General features: G+C 45.1%; 1 protein-coding gene across 2 annotated transcripts in view; it reads left to right on the top strand.

The window, feature by feature from the left end:
- USP32 (ubiquitin specific peptidase 32) overlaps window positions 1-22372 on the top strand; it is a 1504025-nt gene that overhangs the window by 619667 nt on the left and 861986 nt on the right. For both annotated transcript variants that reach the window (XM_086954917.1, XM_086954918.1), the window contains exon 6: window positions 17187-17318. In XM_086954917.1, the coding sequence (XP_086811043.1) occupies window positions 17187-17318 (132 nt within the window). The remainder of the gene's footprint in view (window positions 1-17186; window positions 17319-22372) is intronic.

The following is a 22372-nucleotide window of genomic DNA, read 5'->3' as shown; positions in this document are numbered from 1 at the left end:
CCCTCACTCTATCGCCCTCACTCTATCGCCCTCAGTCTATCGCCCTCACTCTATCTATCTATCTATCTATCTATCTATCTATCTATCTATCTATCTATCTATCTATCTATCTATCTATCTATCTATCTATCTATCTATCTATCTATCTATCTATCTATCTATCTATCTATCTATCTATTGCCATCTATCTATCGCCCTCACTCTTCCTATTGCCCTCACTCTATCTATTGCCCTCACTCTATCTATCGCCCTCACTCTATGTATCGCCCTCACTCTATCTATCTATCACCCTCACTCTATCTATCTAGCTATCTATCTATCGCCCTCACTCTATCGCCCTTAGTCTATCTATCTATCTATCTATCTATCTATCTATCTATCTATCTATCTATCTATCTCCCACACTCTATCTATCTATCTATCTATCTATCTATCTATCTATCTATCTATCTATCTATCTATCGCCCTCTCTCTATCTATCGCCCTCTCTCTATCTATCGCCCTCTCTCTATCTATCGCCCTCTCTCTATCTATCGCCCTCTCTCTATCTATCGCCCTCTCTCTATCTATCGCCCTCTCTCTATCTATCGCCCTCACTCTATCTATCTATCTATCTATCTATCTATCTATCTATCTATCTATCTATCTATCTATCTATCGCCCTCTATCTATCTATCTCTCTGTCTATCTATCTATCTATCTATCTATCTATCTATCGCCCTCTATCTATCTATCTCTCTGTCTATCTATCTATCTATCTATCTATCTATCTATCTATCGCCCTCACTCTATCAATCTATCGCCCTCACTCTATCTATCTATCTATCTATCTATCTATCTATCTATCTATCTATCTATCTATCGCCCTCTATCTATCTATCTCTCTGTCTATCTATCTATCTATCTATCTATCTATCGCCCTCACTCTATCAATCTATCGCCCTCACTCTATCTATCTATCTATCTATCTATCTATCTATCTATCTATCTATCGATCGCCCTCACTATTGGCCTCACTTTATCTATTGCCCTCACTCTATTGCCCTCACTCTATCTATCTATCTATCTATCTATCTATCTATCTATCTATCTATCTATCGCTCTCTATGTATCTATTGCCCTCAATCTATATATCTATCTATCTATCTATCGCCCTCACTCTATCTATTGCCCTCACTCTATCTATCTATCTATTGCCCTCACTCTATCTATCTATCTATCTATCTATCTATCTATCTATCTATCTATCTATCTATCTATCTATCTATCTATCTATCTATCTATCGCCCTCACTCTATCGCCCTCAGTCTATGTATCTATCTATCTATCTATCTATCTATCTATCTATCTATCTATCTATCTATCTATCTATCGCCCTCACTCTATTTATCTATCGCCCTCACTCTATTTATCTATCGCCCTCACTCTATTTATCTATCGCCCTCACTCTATCTATTGCCCTCACTCTATCTATCTATCTATCTATCGCCCTCACTCTATCTATCTATCTATCTATCTATCTATCTATCTATCTATCTATCTATCTATCGATCGCCCTCACTCTATCTATTGGCCTCACTCCATCTATCTATCGCCCTCACTCTATCTATCACCCTCACCCTCACTCTATCTATCTATCTATCTATCTATCTATCTATCTATCTATCTATCTATCTATCTATCTATCTATCTATCTATCTATCGCCCTCACTCTATCGCCCTCAGTCTATCTATCTATCTATCTATCTATCTATCTATCTATCTATCTATCTATCTATCTATCTATCTATCGCCCTCACTCTATTTATCTATCGCCCTCACTCTATCTATCCTATCTATCTATCCTATCTATCTATCTATCTATCTATCTATCTATCTATCTATCTATCTATCTATCTATCTATCTATCTATCTATCTATTGCCATCTATCTATCACCCTCACTCTATCTATCTAGCTATCTATCTATCGCCCTCACTCTATCGCCCTTAGTCTATCTATCTATCTATCTATCTATCTATCTATCTATCTATCTATCTATCTATCTATCTATCTATCTATCTATCTATCTATCTCCCACACTCTATCTATCGATCGCCCTCACTATTGGCCTCACTCTATCTATCTATCTATCTATCGCCCTCACTCTGTCTGTCTATCTATCGCCCTCACTCTGTCTGTCTATCGCCCTCACTCTATCGCCCTCTATTTATCGATCGCCCTCTATTTATCTATCGCCCTCTGCTTATCTATCGCCCTCTATTTATCTATCACCCTCTATTTATCTATCGCCCTCTATTTATCTATCGCCCTCTATTTATCTATCGCCCTCTATTTATCTATCGCCCTCTATTTATCTATCGTCCTCTATTTATCTATTGCCCTCACTCTATCTATCTATCTATTGCCCTCACTCTATCTATCTATTGCCCTCACTCGAACTATCTCTCTATCGCTCTCACTCGAACTATCTCTCTATCGCTCTCACTCGAACTATCTCTCTATCGCTCTCACTCAAACTATCTCTCTATCGCTCTCACTCGAACTATCTCTCTATCGCTCTCACTCGAACTATCTCTATCGCTCTCACTCGAACTATCTCTCTATCGCTCTCACTCGAACTATCTCTCTATCGCTCTCACTCGAACTATCTCTATCGCTCTCACTCAAACTATCTCTCTATCGCTCTCACTCGAACTATCTCTCTATCGCTCTCACTCGAACTATCTCTCTATCGCTCTCACTCTATCGCCCTCAGTCTATCTATCTATCGCCCTCATTCTTATCTATCTATCTATCTATCTATTTATCTATCCTATATATCTATATATCTATGTATCTATCAATGTATCGCCCCCACTCTATCAATCTATCGCCCTCACTCTATCTATCTATCTATCTATCTATCTATCTATCTATCTATCTATCTATCTATCTATCTATCTATTCGCCCACACTCTATCTATCGCCCTCACTCTATCGCCCTCACTCTATCGCCCTCACTCTATCGCCCTCACTCTATCGCCATCACCCTTACTCTATCGCCATCAGTCTATCTACCTATCGCCCTCACTCTTATCGCCCTCAGTCTATCTATCTATCTATCGCCCTCACTCTTATCGCCCTCAGTCTATCTATCTATCTATCGCCCTCACTCTATCTATCTATCTATCTATCTATCTATCTATCTATCTATCTATCTATCTATCTATTGCCATCCATCTATCTATCTATCTATCGCCCTCACTCTATCTATCGCCCTCCCTCCATCTATCTATCACCCTCACTCCATCTATCTATCACCCTCACTCTATCTATCGCATCAGCACAGCATCAGTCGTCGCCACCGTCGCCACCACAACATCACTCGTCGCCACCACATCACTCGTCGCCACCACATCACTCGTCGCCACCACATCACTCGTCGCCACCACATCACTCGTCGCCACCACCACATCACTCGTCGCCACCACCACATCACTCGTCGCCACCACCACATCACTCGTCGCCACCACCACACCACTCGTCGCCACCACCACATCACTCGTCGCCACCACCACATCACTCGTCGCCACCACCACATCACTCGTCGCCACCACCACATCACTCGTCGCCACCACCACATCACTCGTCGCCACCACCACATCACTCGTCGCCACCACCACATCACTCGTCGCCACCACCACATCACTCGTCGCCACCACCACATCACTCGTCGCCACCACCACATCACTCGTCGCCACCACCACATCACTCGTCGCCACCACCACATCACTCGTCGCCACCACCACATCACTCGTCGCCACCACCACATCACTCGTCGCCACCACCACATCACTCGTCGCCACCACCACATCACTCGTCGCCACCACCACATCACTCGTCGCCACCACCACATCACTCGTCGCCACCACCACATCACTCGTCGCCACCACCACATCACTCGTCGCCACCACATCACTCGTCGCCACCACCACATCACTCGTCGCCACCACCACATCACTCGTCGCCACCACCACATCACTCGTTGCCACCACAACACTACTCGTCGCCACCACAACATCACTCGTCGCCACCACAACATCACTTGTTGCCACAACATCACTCGACGCCACCACAACATCACTCAACGCCACCACAACATCACTCGACGCCACCACATCACTCGTCGCCACCACCACATCACTCGTCGCCACCACCACATCACTCGTCGCCACCACCACATCACTCGTCGCCACCACATCACTCGTCGCCACCACCACATCACTCGTCGCCACCACCACATCACTCGTCGCCACCACCACATCACTCGTTGCCACCACAACACTACTCGTCGCCACCACAACATCACTCGTCGCCACCACAACATCACTTGTTGCCACAACATCACTCGACGCCACCACAACATCACTCAACGCCACCACAACATCACTCGACGCCACCACATCACTCGTCGCCACCACAACATTACTCGTCGCCACCACAACATTACTCGTCGCCACCACAACATTACTCGTCGCCACCACAACATCACTCGTCGCCACCACAACATCACTCGTCGCCACCACAACATCACTCGTCGCCACCACAACATCACTCGTCGCCACCACAACATCACTCGTCGCCACCACAACATCACTCGTCGCCACCACAACATCACTCGTCGCCACCACAACATCACTCGTCGCCACCACAACATCACTCGTCGCCACCACAACATCACTCGTCGCCACCACAACATCACTCGTCGCCACCACAACATCACTCGTCGCCACCACAACATCACTCGTCGCCACCACAACATCACTCGTCGCCACCACAACATCACTCGTCGCCACCACAACATCACTCGTCGCCACCACATCACTCGTCGCCACCACAACATCACTCGTCGCCACCACAACATCACTCGTCGCCACCACATCACTCGTCGCCACCACAACATCACTCGTCGCCACCACATCATCACTCGTCGCCACCACAACATCACTCGTCGCCACCACAACATCACTCGTCGCCACCACAACATCACTCGTCGCCACCACAACATCACTCGTCGCCACCACAACATCACTCAGTGCCACCACAACATCAATCTGTGCAACCATTCATTAACAACTGGTTCAAATATGTTCTCTCATAGTTTCAAGCTTTAATTCAAATGTCACAAAAAGATGTTCATATTTCACTTCTGTTCTTGGATTTTTGTCACAATAAAATACACTGAACATAATCTTCACAAAAGTTATTTACAAAACTTTACGCTATTGCTATTATAAATTACAATAACTTTTATTTAAGTATTAGTTATTTAAAAAAAATAAAAGCCATTGTTATTTGTAATAGCAATACATCTAAGTCACGTAAATACAACACATATTGTATTACAAATGCTACAGGTATCACATTTGCGAAAGTTACAACTATTGGCATTGTAAATGACAAAGCTATTAACCTCTTAAGTGCTGCGTCGGGGCGTTGGCCGACGGCAGCACCACCTCCCCAGTGCTGCGCACGACCTTTGGACGTCCATTCAGCACTAGTTCCAATGGACAGCGCAGCACTGGGGAGGGATATTTGCGCCGCATCTAAGGTGTTAATTTCGCTATTTTCAAAACCAAAACATAAATAAAAAAATTGTCATTTACAATACCAATAGCTCAAACTTTCCTAATGCGAGACTTATTGCATTGCAAATGCTTGTTGTTTATATTAACCAAAACAATAAAGAATTAATTCATGTTGTGCTTCTGCTAATGTCCTACACATACAGGAGATGGGAGAAAGGATAGGTAGTAACCAAGCACCATGACCAGTATTTATGCCTTGTAACCATCTAAAAGTTGTTCAAGCCGGTTCGTCCCAGACTTCTGTAGTTACACGTGCGCTTAACTGACATGAATAATTATTTTCTATTTATTCTTGCCTCAGCTCAATTAGGTATCTGCAAATGGGTGACTGAGGGCTTGAAGGCTGCCCAGGGATCACCAACCCGCCCAACTGTGCTACATAACACTGTTGAAATCACTGGCCTCAAGGAAGCCAGGTTTTCACATATGGACAACTTCACTTTATGCCTGACCAATAGCATCCGGGCTCCCATTCTTTGTAGTTTGTATTGTATCATTTTCCCTGATGATTTGCTAACCAATATCAGTTTCATGATAGCTTAATTGGGTTTATAATAATTTGCGTGTCATAGTTATATTTCAGTAATATGGAGAATACGTTTATAGGGTACAACGAGGGATTCGTTTGCATATAGTTAATGAATATAATGAATCCGTTTTATATGTTGGGTGCAAAAACTGAATCTGAATTTGTATTAAAAATAGAAACTTGTGAAATATATTATTTGTCATTACCATGGAGCACTATCTCAGTGCTATAAATGAAATAACTTTTTATGTTGACGTAACAAAGAGCACACTTCTAACACGCAAATGAAATGTGGGGGAGTGCAGTAACTACGTGTACATAGTTGGTCTATGCATACGGCGCTCCCGCCAATAATAGCAGTACGTGCCATTGTTTTTTTTTTAATGTTAATAACTGCCTGTCAGAATAGATCTGTTTTCCGATGATGCAGACACCCATGCGCATCAGTCCTTTTTTCCTAGTCGCCTTAAGTTCAGTGATGCGTGAAGGGCAGTAGTCGTCCCTCGCTTGCTACAAACACTTGATTTCTGGTGCCTTGTTACTTATTACTGCTAATTCTAATGCACTTAGGCATCTGCTAAACTGATCTGCTCGCTAGAGGGATGTTTGTTTCAACGGTCGCCTTTGCCTGGTCTAAGGAATTTCGCATTTTCCATTTCACAAACAGTTCGGTTTGGTGATTAAAAACCTTGTTTTAAATGAAGGACTAAAACGCACGATAATAAAAGGCGATGTAAAGCAACAAAATAAACTTCTTTAGATAAATTAATATCAGGAACCTATTTTGGTGCATCTGTCTTTATTGAGAGCATTTTCTTCCACTCAAAAACAAGCATTTGCAATGCAGTAGGACTCACATTTATGAGAGTTTGAGCAATTGGCATTGTAAATGACAATGCCTTTTCAATTTAATTTAATCTTTATTCGGATAGAGGTGTATCCATAAAAGTATTTTATCACATTGCTAAAAATAAAATCGCACATAAACAAGCATCGTATTATAAGTGATAAAAACAGTGTTTATTAAGGGCTCACTTAATTTGTCACATCAAATCATTACGGGCAGATTAAGATCTAATCTGCACACAGTATCCATTTAAGTCACATTAAACATAATAAAAATATATAAAAAATAGTTCAAATAAAACAACCTTCGTAAAGTGCACATTGTATTACAGGCAAATACTGCAATTTTGAAAAAGGTGCCAACACGGAAAGGTAATTCATCATTTTCTAATTTTAGAATTTCCATGTATGCTGTTTCTAAATGAATAGGCGAATGTTTCTTAAAAATCGGTATCAAAAATATAGAAATTACAGAAAAATAAAAAGTGAAGTGTTGTTTGCCCACTCCGACCATCACAGGGGCATGGTAATTGATCTAAGTTGGCATTATACCCCAGAGGAAAGCAAAGTAAAAATTTGACTGTGCCAGCCCTTAAACGAAAGAGGAGTCCTCTCTCCCAGCAGCCTATTTGTTTTAAGAGGTAACTAGATGGCCTGTGTGAGACATCCTCAATTGACATATAGGTTGCCAAGATGTTTTCAGGGCCTCCCTTTCATGTATTGCTTTCCTGTAGTGTGCATATAAAGCCACGCAAAGGACTTTTTTTCCATGCTGTCTGTTTCAGTAGGATTTGAGAAAACCTGTGCATGATTAATAGAACTCTGGCTCTACCTCACTGCACGGTATATCCTTTCCCTTCTCGCACTTGAGGCAATCTCTTATCTCTGTGGTGAGGGATGCTACTGGGTTTTTCCAGATTGACAACCAAAATATAGCAGGGCTAGCCATTATATAATCCTCTATATAGTGCAAGTTCAGTTCGCTGTGTCAAACATATTGTGATGTGGAGATCGGTGCCCCAAAGAGTTTCAATGCCTTTTATTTATGTGTTGTTTTTAACAGATAAATAAAAGGCATTGTCATTTACAATGTCAGTAGCTTAAACTCTCGCAAATGTGAGACCTATTGCTTTGCAAATGCTTTCGGCGCCTGTGCTATAAAGATTTTTTTTAAAGCGTTAGGAGAGAGTGTGTCATGCCTTCAACAGCAGGCAGAACAAAGCTATTTGCGAAAATAGTCCTCATAGGCTGTAATTAAAGCCTACTGAGTAACAACACACGTAACAGGGTGTCCTCATGGGAAGTTACAAAATAAGACAATGCGGTACTAAGAAGGAACTACTAAGCCTTTTGACCAATGAAAAGCCACATTTTACAGTGACTCCGGCCAATGAAAAATATGGGCGTAGAGTGGGTGGAGCTTCAAGCCAATTTCTGAATACAGCATGCCGTGCAGAGCAGTGCAAGCGTTGCCCAGGTTCGACCTAAAACTTATTTGTGATAGCTTTCTGCACGTATGACAGAGGAGATTAGCACTGGCATGAGGGGATATCCCTGTCTGTTTAAAGAGCCTTTGCTGTGCTCATGAGATTTGGAGCGAGACTCCAGACTGCATGCTGTACTCTAACAGACACCCACTTTGTTCTCAGTCCTGCATGGAACAAGTGCAGATCTTACCTGAACTTTGGTGGCATTTAGGGCTTCCCAGAGGCAAGCTGATTGAGGATGGAGAGAGGTGAATAGCTTCCACCACTCTTGGGCGAGTCGTAGTGTGGTAGCTAGCACTTACCTCTTCTGACCTGAGAACAGACGTTCACCTTTGTTCTCTGTGCTTGCCTGAGACCCGCAGGCAAACTGTGGGAGATAACTTTCGACACTGTGGAGGACTTGGACACCATTGCCCCCATCTGCCTCAACTCCTTGCCACTGAAGACTTTGTGCAGTAAGGCTGATGAACTCACAGTGTGCACCTTTAAACGTATGCTCTTTGACTCCTAAATCCTGGCTTTCTCCCATTCCGAAACTGTGGGTTTCTTGCTACCTAATCTGTTTAAAAAGCAGTTTTTGGTCCCCCACTAATAAAGATCTATGAATGACTGGTACCATGCCTTCCTACACGTGGGTGCAAATGCTCCCTGGTTTTTTGTTTCTTCAGAATGAGTTTGTTGCTTCGTTCTTGCTCCACAGTGCTGTACTGCAAGGGTTCCGGCCCCTCCTCTTGGATTTTCCTCCTGTGTTTTTCTTTTTTCATTTAGCTTTATCGGCCTATGCTACAATGCTCAGGGCTTAAGCCACATGCTGGTTACAGTTTCTAGTGTAGAGATAAAAGCCAACCAGTTTACCTTTTGTACACAACCATCCATCGCACAGGCAAACACGTACTGTTAGGATGAAAATCGACTGTGTAGCTTCGTGAGGCAATGCTGCTTGGAACCAGCTATATGCAAATCAGTCTTGACCCTGTTCCTCATGGGAACAGTCTAGCTCAAGCCGCCGGGCCAGGACCCTGAAACCGGTCCCAGGTGACTGTGGGTGAGTGGTTGAAGAGTTTCAGCACTCCATCCATCATCTTGTTGTGTTTACTATCCTAATTATCTTCCTAGGACGCTATCCAATCAATCATAGTAGTACTGGTAGAGCGTCCTACAAACCCGTGAGGGTCTCAAGGAGCTTAGGGGAGGGGGGTTCTGCTACTGCTCGAAGAGCCAGGTCGTGAGGAGTCTTCTGAAGGCGAGTAGGTCTTGAGTCTGCCGTACGTGGGTAGTGAGGGTGTTCCAGGTCTTAGCGGCGAGGTATGAGAAGGATCTGCCGCCGGAGGTCATTCGTTGGATGCGGGGGACAGTGGCGAGGGCGAGGCTGCGGAGCGGAGCTGGCGGTGGGGGGTGTAGAAGCTGAGTCTGCTGTTCAGGTAGGTTGGTCTGGCGTTGTGGAGTGCTTTGTGTGCGTGGGTGAGGAGCTTGAAGGTGATCCTCTTGTCGACGGGGAGCAAGTGTAGGTCTCTCAGGTGGGGGGTGATGTGGCTGCACGGGGGACGTTGATGATCAGTCAGGCAGAGGCATTTTGGATGCGTTATAGTCGTCTTAGGTGTTTGGCTGGGATTCCTGCGTAGAGTACGTTGCCGTAGTCCAGTCTGCTGCTGACGAGGGCCTTTGTCACCGTTCTTCTTGTTTCGGTCGGGATCCACTTGTAGATCCTACGGAGCATGCGGAGGGTGTTGGAGCAGGAGGAGGAGACGGTGTTGACCTGTCTAGCCATGGAGAGGGAGGAGTCGAGGATGAATCCCAGGTTGCGTGCATGGTCGGTGGGTGTTGGTGCTGCTCCCAGTGTGGTCGGCCACCAGGAGTCATCCCAGGCTGAGGGGGTGGGTCCGAGGATGAGTACCTCCGTCTTGTCCGAGTTCAGCTTCAGACGGCTGTTCCTCATTCAGTCGGCGACTGCCTTCATTCCCTCGTGGAGGTTGGTTTTGGCGGTGTGTGGGTCCTTGGTGAGGCAGAGGATGAGCTGGGTGTCGTCGGTGTATGTATTACAGTTCATTTTGTTTAAAAAGTAAAGAACTGACTTGATTTGTAGCTTTATTAAACATCATTACTCTGTTAACTATGCTCTAATTGCCTCATTGCGATGTTCAAGAGTTAAGTGGAGGAGGTGCTAGTGTTGGAATTATTGATTCCGGGTGGGATCGCGACTCCTAACACTGTCCATTTTGACTTTGAGTCTGCAAAATGGGGAGTAACCTGCTTGACTCGGAGTTTCTGGGGTTTCCTAAATTGTGGGGAATTTTCTACCTGTGCTTATTATATGCTCTGAGTAGATGGTAAATATGAGTGCAGGTGTCAGTGAGTTGCTGTGCAGGGGTTTTGAAGGGTATGGGCAAGTAAGTTATACTCTGTGGTGACTACTGAATGGTCCTTCTTTGCTGTGGGAAGCAGTTGGGGGTGGATTGGACTAAGCCTCTGCTCCATACCTCACCACCGATCCCCAATGGTTTCTCCAGGTACTTTTCGGCTCCCAGTTAAACTGGGCCCTGTATTCCCGCTCCTGGCAATGGTTGTGGCTACAGAACCGCAGTGGTAAAGGACCTCAGTTGTTGCACTTAAGACCCAGTATTATCTGCTGACCAGGAACTCCAAGAAAAGGTTTTGGGTACGTTACAAAAAAAATGTAAAAGAAGAAACCGCATCTATAATATATAATGATAATACTTGGTAAGACCACAGGCTGAGTTGGGCTTCCTGGGACTTACAGGTGACACTAAATGTCAGCTACGAGTAAAATGCAAGCAACACTAAAACATCTCTCAAAATCACTGCATTGTGCCTATTGGTGGTTCTCTATGCAACAGTTCGGCTCTGGCAACTCATCTCGAGACTTTCTACTGATGTCACTGCAAAGTGTACATCATTATCTCAGGATATTAAAATTGAAAATGTATGCAAACAGTAGCCAGTTCCACCTCCAGCTGGAGAATGGATATTCGAATAACCTCTCAAAATGCATCTATCTTATTCATCACTCAGTGACAGAACTGTGCCAGTGCTTTTAGGACTCTAAAACATAGGTCGCGATAGCGAGCAAAGTGAATGAAATCTCCCTCCCTTGAACTTGCCCACAGTACATATGCAAGGAGCCTCAGTATCATATTCGAAAGTGAACTATATTTTACCCCCTTAGGTCAACACAGTTGTCCATAGTGTAAAGTACCAACTCAGCACTTTAAAATCACTTTTAAACGAATTCGTCCTGTGCTCCAACCTTGTCGGTGTATTTATACATCTTGGGAAATTGCTGATGCTCTTGAGACATGACTACTTTACTACTGGGTAGAGTACACCATCGTCATAAAACCTGACACCGGGAAGATAAATGCTTCTAAAAGGCTGTATAGGGTGGTTCCTTTGTACATCCCAGTTTGAAATCTCCACCTAAGCCAATCATATTTTACCTGACAAACTCTGTTAAAAAAAGAAAAATGTATAGTGACAGATTTTATTTTTAAAATTGTATTTACTGTTTTGTTAAACATACAAAAGCCGCATTTACACATTAAGCTGTGACACACTAGTTAAAATACATATGTTGGTAGCATATTAGGCAACTCTACGTCTATTGAAATGTAGCAATATGGCATTTCTCGTGTTTTCATACTTTCTAGCCAGTTTACATAATCTCCTGGATGCTTGCGTATAGTGACAGATTACTAAAGTATGAAACGCCTAAACTTAAATAAACCATTAACTAAAGAAGGCTCTGAAATATTTGCTCCTCAGCGAAGGGCTAATTTATCAAGGCATCATCATCGTTCACATCAAAGGACAAGACCATTTCTTGCTCACTACCTGCCCTGGTATCAACAACTTCCACTCATTACACAGGGCATTGATCCCTCTCGGTAGTAGAACGCTGTGCTGCAGATTATTACACAAACGCTGAACGAGCAACCACCGCAGGCGTGATTGATTCCACATGACTAAGCAGACGTGCGATTTCATGCATTGTTATAGAAAGTCCTGTATATAAATACATCTGTCGCGTATAGACAAATGACACGACTTCTCACTCGGGCGTCAGGCTCGTGTTTGTTGTAGTTACTGTCACATCTTCACGCTTGCGGTTTAACCAAGCTGCAGAGATGAAGTTTTAAATCCGATTAGGAAAGTGACATGAATTTAAAGCTCTCAGCCAGCTGGAGCTACATGGCTGTGCCTAATATAGAATCATTGTTGTTAAGGACGTGGCATTTATACGCTTTTCAGGCGCATATATTTTTATATAAAAATGCTGCTAGCCACTTCACTGAGAAACCAGCAGCATATGTAAAATGTATTTTCAATAAAAATATTTTGAAATAAAAAAGACATTGTTTGCGGGTTACCACAGTGGGTCTGATTTTTACGGTTTTACCCAAATCGGGATTCCAAAATATGAAATATTTAACGCAATCCACATGTAACGCACACTTTAATTTGCCTGGTAAAGCCTATTGGAATTTGCGCTGTAAAAATACGCCACTATTTGGATACATCCAGAGTTCAGAACGGGGGTAAAATATACCGTATCACCAAGTAGTTACCCCGTTCTGAGATGCAGGACGCTGGCTGATGCTGTAATACAGCACCTTGCAAAAACAAGATCCCCTGTGGCTTCCGGTTCCTATTGTGTTTACAGCATTAGACTACCTGCAAAGGCAACGAGCGTTTAACTAATCAAAGTATATTTGACTGGCAATATATACCTAGTTAGAACACTTCGAACGATTTGCTAACTCTTTCCTTATAAACGAACGATGAATATTTGCCTCTGAAGTGAAATCTAATGTAGTGATTCCTTAAGGGGTTCAACTTATTTGCCAGCCTGAACGTTTTGTTGCTGTTTTTCGTTTTGATGACGCCGTATTAGGAATGAACGACTTCATTTTCTTGTGGAGAGCACCGTAACGTAAATACATAAAACCAGAGATTCTTATTTGTTCTTTTATTAGGTCTTTTGTTAAAATTCTTTAAAAAATACCCAGGGTAGGCGTTTGACTGTTTGATGTATAATTCTGCCTCTTATGGGTGCTCGCATTGCAGTGAAAGTGGGGACTATTTTATTTTGGACATTGGGATAATTACAAGGAAAGCAGTAATGACTGTGAATCTCTAAATTCGAAAGTGTGTTCTAAGAGGAGTTCCTGTCGGAAGTTTTTATTTTTAGGTCTTGTCTTCCAGACTGTGCAAGCTGTCTTTTTTCTTCTTCTCCAGAATAGCTATTATCTGCTTACAGTGGGCTTAAACCCCGCCCATTGCTTACCATTGGTTGTTTTATTGTCACTCATTTGCTTGCTTCTTATTCATCCTCTTGTGAGTGATCTTATTTCTCTGCTTGTGTTTGTTCTCTCCTCGGGAGCATGACCTTATTCATTATGTCCATTGGTGCTTCCTTTTCTCTCCCTAAATGTTACTTTCTCCCACCTAGACCCTCCATGTTGCTTCACACCAACTCACTTTTGGGAGGGGTGGGGGGAACACGACTGCATACTTTTTTTTTTCTATTCATTAATCAATCTCTGATCGGTAAATAAAGAAAGTGCTGTTCCATTTTCTAGGCGCCCACAAGCCTACAAAGTTCTGCGGGCGGGTCATAACACCTTTTTTTGTTTCCTATTTAGTCATGTAAAACAGCATTGAGGATGCTTTACAGAATCGCTAAAATACATTGGCAAAGTCATTAATAGATCCCAAATGTGAAATCTTTTGGCTTTACCACTGCTTGATTTTTATTGGGGGTCTAGATCCTGCTTCTTTGGACTCATGTCTCTGCTCACCTCATTCCCTCAATCATTTCTACCATCTACTCATGCTTTTTATGTGTTGCCTGCTGACAGTACATGCATTGTTGGTGCGAGGGATATTGCTTACCATTCGTTGGCTTCTTTGTCACTCTTCTTCGCTGATTCCTAATTGGTCAGCACATACCGGCTAGACTTCCTTTTCTTTTGTGTGGAGCAGGGACTAACTACTGATTGATTTAGCTTGATGAGTGTCTTTCCTCTATCCATCGACTACTTGCTTTGTAAGAAATTATTTATTGCTTTTTCTCCTCCCACCTGTTCTCCTGATTGCTTTCCCTCCTCTCACCGTCCCTGCGCCTCTCACCGTCCCTGCTCCTCTCACCCCCTGCTCCTCTCACCCCCTGCTCCTCTCACACCCGCTCCATGTTGCTTCTTCCCTACCACCTCCACTTTGTGTTGATTCTTCCTCTCTTTCCTGTGCCACTTTTGCTCATCCTCTCACATCCCTATGAGCCTGTTTCTTCGCCCCCTTGCCTCTGTGCTTCTGTTGATTTTTCTCCTCCCTCCCCCTTGCTTCTTTTGCTTCTTCTCCTCCCACCGGTGCTTCTGTTGCTTCTTCCTTTCTCACTCCGTGCTTCAGTTGCTTCTTCCGCTCTCACCCCTTGCTCCTGTTTCGTCTTCCACTCTCACTCCGTGCTTCTGTTGCTTCTTCAGCCCTCACCCCGTGTTTCTGTTGCTTCTTCCAGTTCCACTCACACCCCATGCTCCTGTTGCTTCTTCCGCTTTCACCTCGTGCTTTTGTTGCTTCTTCCGCTCCCACCCCGTGCTTCTGTTGCTTCTTCCGCTCTCACCCCATGCTTCTGTTGCTTCTTCCGGTCTCACCCCATGCTTCTGTTGCTTCTTCCACTCTCATCCTGTCCTTCAGTTGCCTCTTCCTTACCCACCCTGTGCTTCTGTTGCTTCATCCGCACTCACCCTGTGCTTCTGTTGTTTCTTCCTCTCCCACTCCATGCTCCTTTTGCTTCTTCCCATCTGAAACCTCCTGCACCCGTTGTCCGGTATGTTTCATCCCTCCCAGCCACACCCTCCCATTTTCTGTGCTGCCCCCACCCCCCAACCCACCCATCATAATAAAAAAGTGCTAGGATGAAGCCAATGCCAACCACGTCATATCCTTTTTTTTTTTTCCCCTCCCACCCTCCCACCTGTAGCCGTCTTGCCCACCTGCCAGAAGAAAATAAATCCTATGACGCAGTGAGTGCAGGTCGTGTCATAGCACTGTAAATTATAACACAAAAAAATGTTTACTCAGTCATGCTGCACGGCCACGCAGCTGTGCAAGATTACTAAACAACATTTACAAAGTCAATAGCTCTCGCGTAGGCGAGACCTATTGGCTTTGCCATTGCTTGTTGCTGTTTCAGACCATCTCTCGTTTCCATACCCCTGGCCCTTTCTTGCTAGATTCCCATGTTCTCGTTCTCATTATCTATATTTGACTAATCTTGCTCACTGTTTTACAGGCGAGCATTTGGGGGGTGGAGGGGAGGAGGATGGGGTAGATATGCTTTTTTTCTCTCTCTAAAGCTCCGCTGAAGTCTTTTTTCAGCTCTAGGTCTGTTTGCATCCATATTGCCTAATCTTGCTTCTTAACTACTTTCTCCCTGAAAAAAATGTATTCTTATTTGAAGATTAATCAAACAAACTGATCTCTTGCACTTTTTTTGCAGTGTAACATTTTCAAATAGTTAGGGCCCAATTCATGAAAAAAAATCAAAGTATGGTCGGTGATTTGCATCTCGTTTGTTTTCTCTCAAGTCCTAAATATTCCCAGAAGTAGCTTCACTAGGTTCAGCTTTCCAGCCATACTTTGTGAAATGTCAATTTACACATTACACAATCTCGGGTTTTCAGGAAGTTACACAAAGGGTGATTGAGGGCAAGATGCAGATGCATTGCAATTTTTTCTCCGTTTGCGGAAAAAGGTTTTTCCGTAGAAAAAGCCCTTCCGCTATTCCACAGCCAACCCGCAGGGGCGGCCTTAGGCATGTGCAAGCTGTGCACCTGCACAGGGCCACCAAACCCCAGGGGCCACCACACCAATATATATCCTTAATATAATAATCCTCTGAGGATGGATACATATTTGCGTGGCGGCCCATGGCAGGTATTTAGCGGCGTCCGGCTCTGTTCCACTTCCAAACACCCTGACCAGCCGGACCCCCTCTTCCGGGGCCCACTACCTACTCTCCCTGCCCAGGGCCGCTATGAGCCTGGAGCCGCCCCTGCAACCTGGGAGATATTTTACCTCTGTCGAGGGAAATGAGAGGAACAGATGGAGTTTATGAATCCTAATAAATGTAAATTTTTGTAGACGTTCACAAACTTACAAACCAAACCATACCTTGTGCCTCCCACTTCTCGCCCTGTGCTCGGAAGTTCTCTGCATTGGTGGTTGAGAAATCCTCAGTTATTGTTATTAGTTTGTTGTTCTACTTTCTAATCCTCCCTTTGTGTTTTAAGTGATACATTTCTAGGTAGTGAGACATTTCCGATGCCTTTGTAGCTCTTTGGTCATAGCCTGTTTGTATACAATGTGCAAGTGTTTAGTTGATCAGTGGTCGGTCAAATGTTCTTATATCTTTTTGTGGTCCATTTCCTTAGTACACCAGTCTGTTGCATGTACTATTTGCCAAGTTCAGCTGTGTGGTAGCATATGGCCCTGTCTTTTTTTCACCAAGGCCTGATAAACAACATGTACAACATTTTGATTGAATTGTTACACACTGTGTAAATCACAGCCCTGTGAAAATCTCGCCCCCCTCTGGAAGGCCACGCATTGACTGCATGCCCTTTCGATGAGTACTTCAGCTCTGCCATTAATTAACATAGATGTTTCTTAATTTTCACAGTGGAAGAATCCGACATAATCGACCTTGAAAAGCGCTACTGGTTGCTAAAAGCCCAGTCGAGAACCGGACGTTTTGACCTAGAAACATTTGGTCCTTTGGTGTCACCCCCTATTCACCAGTCTTTGAGTGAAGGTAAGTAGAGTTTACTTATCTAGGTCTGTCAATATTTGTGTAATATGGTTCCTGTGCAGTGGTGATCTTTTATCATTATAAAGTTGCTTTAATGTTTATTTGTCACGTAAACAGCAAGCCCTCAACAACCATTTTCGATTGATTTTAGAAAATGTCTTTGCTCTTCAAAGATTTGTCGCAGCCTCGATGAATTAAACATTGGCAAAGAAAGGGAGCCAGCAAGTCAAACATCAGTTACTTGATGTGTCTGTGTATGCATGGTTGAGTGAGTATGCTGTAGAATAGTGAGCTTGGATGCTATGAGAATTTGATGATGCTTGGAATGTTGGTGTTCGTGTGCTGGAAGAAGCCTGGGAATCTGATTTCAATTAGTGGGAGAATTTAGCCCTAACCAGAGCTGTAAGACTGTGACTGTAACCTAAAAGCCCAACATAAAATAAAGAACTCGCCTCCTTCCTGATTGGCTCTAGACTCGTGCATTAAGACAATGTCCTTCAACGATTCCATTTTGGCGACATGATAAAAGAAACTTGGTGGACATTTTAACAGGACTACGATGGCTGTTGGAAGCTGGCTCTAAAAGAGGAAGATGCCTCTAAAGTGATGGAGGTAGGTCCTTTGAACATGGAGGAATAGTCACTTTCGGCACTGCCTAGCTCAGAAGCGGTCGCTCCTCACGCTGCTCCCTGCTGATAGAATTGGTATCGTAGCGCTATAGTGATAGACTGCTCAGCATTAATTTTACAACTGTGCACTGCTCGCTTTGCCTGCTTCAACTATTTGTGCCTGATTGTACCGGTGCCACTGCCCATTTAATAGCGATTCCAGGTTGTGCCCCAATCTCGTCCTGTTTCGCTTTTGGGCTTGCTGCCATTTTGTTGTTTGTTGTTGTGCCTCCCAGCCCGGCTCTCCACCCCGCTCCCGCCTCCCAGCTGCTCCTCCCTCGCCCCTCCCCCCCTCCACTATCCACATATGACAGATGCATCTGCGTGCAGCGTCCACGCGCAGCGGTCGCGCCCTATGCTCGCCGAAGGTGCGCCAAAGGTAAGCCTTTCTACGCCCGTCCGCGCCTGGACCGCGCCCAGCGCCAGACCCCTAGGCCCCCGCAAAATCCACTCCGCCCGCATATTTTACGACGCCACAACCCTCTCAGCCCTTAACCCCGGCCGACCACCTAACTGCTACCAAGCCGCCCCAGGACACACCCATGGACCCTTCACCTGCCACTCCTGCAAGTTCGACTGCATCAGGACCTACACCAAACCCACTAACTCCAAACAGAGCTCCAACACTAACCACCTAAAATACATCCTGCTCAACACCCGCTCGGTCCACAGACACGCCATTGACCTTTGGAACCTACTCAACACTACATCGCCGGACGTCGCCTTCCTTACAGAAACCTGGATGAACGCCTCATCAGCGCCTGACATCGCCATAGCCATCCCGGACGGCTACAAGATCATCCGAAAGGACCGCACCAACCAAACAGGAGGAGGCATCGCCATCGTCCATAAGAACACCATCCGCATCACGACCAGTTCAGATGACGATAACCTCGCTACCGCCGAACACCTTCACTTCCAGATCCACACGACCCCAAGACCACACTCGGAGGCACCCTCATCTACAGGCCACCTGGACCCCGCACACAATTCAGCGAAGACATCACTGACTTCATCAGCCCACACGCCCTCCCCTCCGAGGACTACATTCTACTGGGAGACCTCAACTTCCACCTGGAAAAGAAAAACGACAGCAACACTCCACCCTTCTGGCCAACCTGGCCAACCTCGGACTCGAACAACTTGTTGATACCCCCACCCACTATGCCGGGCACACGCTCGACATAATCTTCACCTCCAGCAAGCACATCTCCTTCAACCACACCACAGCTCTCCATTGGACGGACCACAGCTGCGTTCACTTACACTACAAAAAGACCTCGACCCACAACCTCCTACAACCAATTCCCCGAAGAAACTGGAACAAAATCACCACCGACCAACTCTTCACATCGCTCCACCAAACCCTCCTGCCAAGTCATCGGACCCAAACCAAGCAGCCACCAACCTCACACAATGGATCACCCACAGCGCCAACGAACTAGCACCCTTGAAAAACCATCAAATCATGCAAGGTAGCAAAAAAGCCCCTTTGTTCAACGATGACCTTAAGAAATCCAAGAAGTTCTGTCGCACCCTCGAGAAAGCCTGGCGAAAAAACCCAACCACTGACAACCTGACCACCTTCAAGAACGCCACCCGCAAACACCATCAACTGATCCGATCTACCAAGAAATCAGCATTCAAGGATCGACTTGACAACAACGCCCACAACAGCAAGGAACTATTCAACATCGTCAAAGAATTTACCAACCCCACCGCCGGCACCATAAATATCACTCCCTCCCAAGACCTCTGCAACTCCCTAGCCTCCTTCTTCCACAACAAAATCGCCGACATACATAACAGCTTTGAAAACCAGTCCGAAGACCAGTCCACTCCACCCACCTCCGAACCAAAACCCCCCTCTAACAACCTTTGCGCCTGGAACCCAATCACCACTGAAGACACCATCGCCTGATGAACTCCATCCACTCAGGATCGCCAACCGACCCATGTCCCCACCACATTTTCAACAAAGCAGACTCCATCATCGCTCCCCATCTCCGAGACGTCATCAACTGCTCCCTCAACTCCGCTACCTTCCCGGAAAGCTGGAAACATGCCGAACTCAGCGCCCTTCTGAAGAAACCCACAGCAGACCCCACTGAACTTAAGAACTACCGCCCCATCTCGCTCCTCCCATTCCCTGCCAAAGTCATTGAGAAAGCCATCAACAGTCAGCTCGCCGCCTTCCTCGAATCCAACAAATCCCTTGACCCCTCACAGTCTGGCTTCCGAGCCAAACACAGCACCGAGACCGCCCTCATCGCAGCAACAGACGACATTCGAACACTACTGGACAACGGAGAAACAGTTGCCCTCATCCTACTTGACCTCTCCGCAGCCTTTGACACAGTCTGTCATAGCACCCTCATACAACGCCTCAGCAACATCGGAATATAAGGAAAAGCACTGGACTGGATCATCTCGTTCCTCGCCGGAAGAACCCAGAGAGTCCGCCTCCCCCCTTTTCGATCAGAGGCCACCGAAGTCATCTGCGGCGAACCACAAGGATCATCACTCAGTCCCACCCTCTTCAACGTATACATGAGTCCCCTTGCATCCATCGCGCGCCAACACAACCTCAACATCATCTCCTACGCAGACGACACCCAGCTGATCCTCTCCCTCACCAAAGACCCAAACTCCGCCAAAACCAACTTTCACGAAGGAATGAAAGATGTAGCCGAGTGGATGAAGAACAGCCGTTTAAAACTGAACTCGGACAAAACGGAAGTCCTCATCTTAGGCTCATCCCCCTCTGCTTGGGACGACTCATGGTGGCCACCTGCCCTGGGAACCGCACCCATACCTACGGACCATGCGCGCAACCTGGGCTTCATCCTAGACTCCTCCCTCTCGATGACCAGACAAATCAACGCTGTCTCTTCATCATGCTTCAACATCTTACGCATGCTCAAAAAAATCTTCAGTTGGATCCCCGCCGAAACAAGAAAAACGGTCACCAACGCACTGGTCACAAGACGACTGGATTACGGAAACACCCTTTACGCCGTAACCACAGCCAAACTACAGAAAAAACTACAACGCATCCAAAACGCCTCAGCCAGACTCATACTAGACATCCCCCGACAAGCTCACATTTCTGGTCACCTGAAAGACCTCCACTGGCTCCCCGTCAACAAGAGAATAACGTTCCGTCTCCTCACCCACGCACACAAAGCCCTCTACGACCTCGGACCCGAATGCCTCAACACGAGACTGCGGCCAAGAAATGACCACCACAAGACAAACGTGTACGTTGGTTCTTTTGCAGAATGAGAAATACCGTATGGAGAGATGTGCGGATGGGGAGGAATGGGGCAGAGTGCGAGGGTTATGCCTGGCGGGTGTTAATGTGATTGCTGGAATGCGCTATTCTTTCAAATGATGTGGTTGATTTAGTTTCAGTCCCAGCTGTTGAAAAGGTGCGAAATCTTTTGCCAATAACTTCTAAATGTTTTCCGCCACGTCTCCAAAGTGGTCTTGCAGTTCGCAATTAATACAAGTGGGTAGGGACATAGTTCATCCTTCTCTGAACCCAGGTGACACATCCGCTTGTCACCACTTTGTTGCGTGCTCGTCAGCAGTGAACACAAAAGCAGGCTTGTATTGACACACAGGAAGGTATATAGTCCACTTTTATTCAAAGACTACTCTGCCCACAGCAAACCGTCCTCCAACAGAATAATGGATGGCATTGGAATATCACATTGTAAACCCATTCCATTCACTTCCAGAACCCAAACAAGGTAGGTGGTGCTCAAGGGCATATTCTTGGAGCAAGTGCCCATGTAGACGTCATACAGAAGCTGCTGGGAGTGACTCCTGGAATTTCAGTGAGATAAAGAGCAACGCTGGGGTATCAAACTTCAAACGTCATTGTTCCAGTGCTTGTACTTTGGTACTTTTATCGACAAGAGAAAAGGGATTTTTTTTATCTTGTTCTTGGTTAGCGAGGCAGCAAAAAAGACGACTGACATCTCTCTGCTTCAGAAGCCTAGTTCTGGATTAAAATGGTCTTGCAGTGTTGGAACCAGACGACTGAAGTAGATTTCAGTTGCCATCAGTGATGTAATATATGCAGTCTTAAACAGTGCATCATAACAATGTAAGTTATACTTATTATGTCAATCATTTATTACTGGTGAATTCCAGTCATTTTTTTGTTTCTTAAACATTCTTTTTTTATTGTTCGAAGACCTGTATATAACTCCACTTTAACCTTTGATTTTTTTCAGTAAATATCTCAGGTTTTTTTTTTTTTACCATAAGGTAAAATCTTACTACCTTGCTTATGTAGAACTCCACTTTAACCTTTGTTTTTTTTCAGTGAGTTTCTCTGTTTTATGAAGGTTGTCTTAACGCATACCCCCGATGTGGTGG

The sequence above is a fragment of the Lissotriton vulgaris genome, chromosome 2_1, assembly GCF_964263255.1.
Source record: "Lissotriton vulgaris chromosome 2_1, aLisVul1.2, whole genome shotgun sequence".
NCBI lineage: Eukaryota > Metazoa > Chordata > Amphibia > Caudata > Salamandridae > Lissotriton > Lissotriton vulgaris.
Note: the sequence above shows the minus strand (reverse complement) of the source record. Positions and strands in the feature narration are given on the sequence as shown.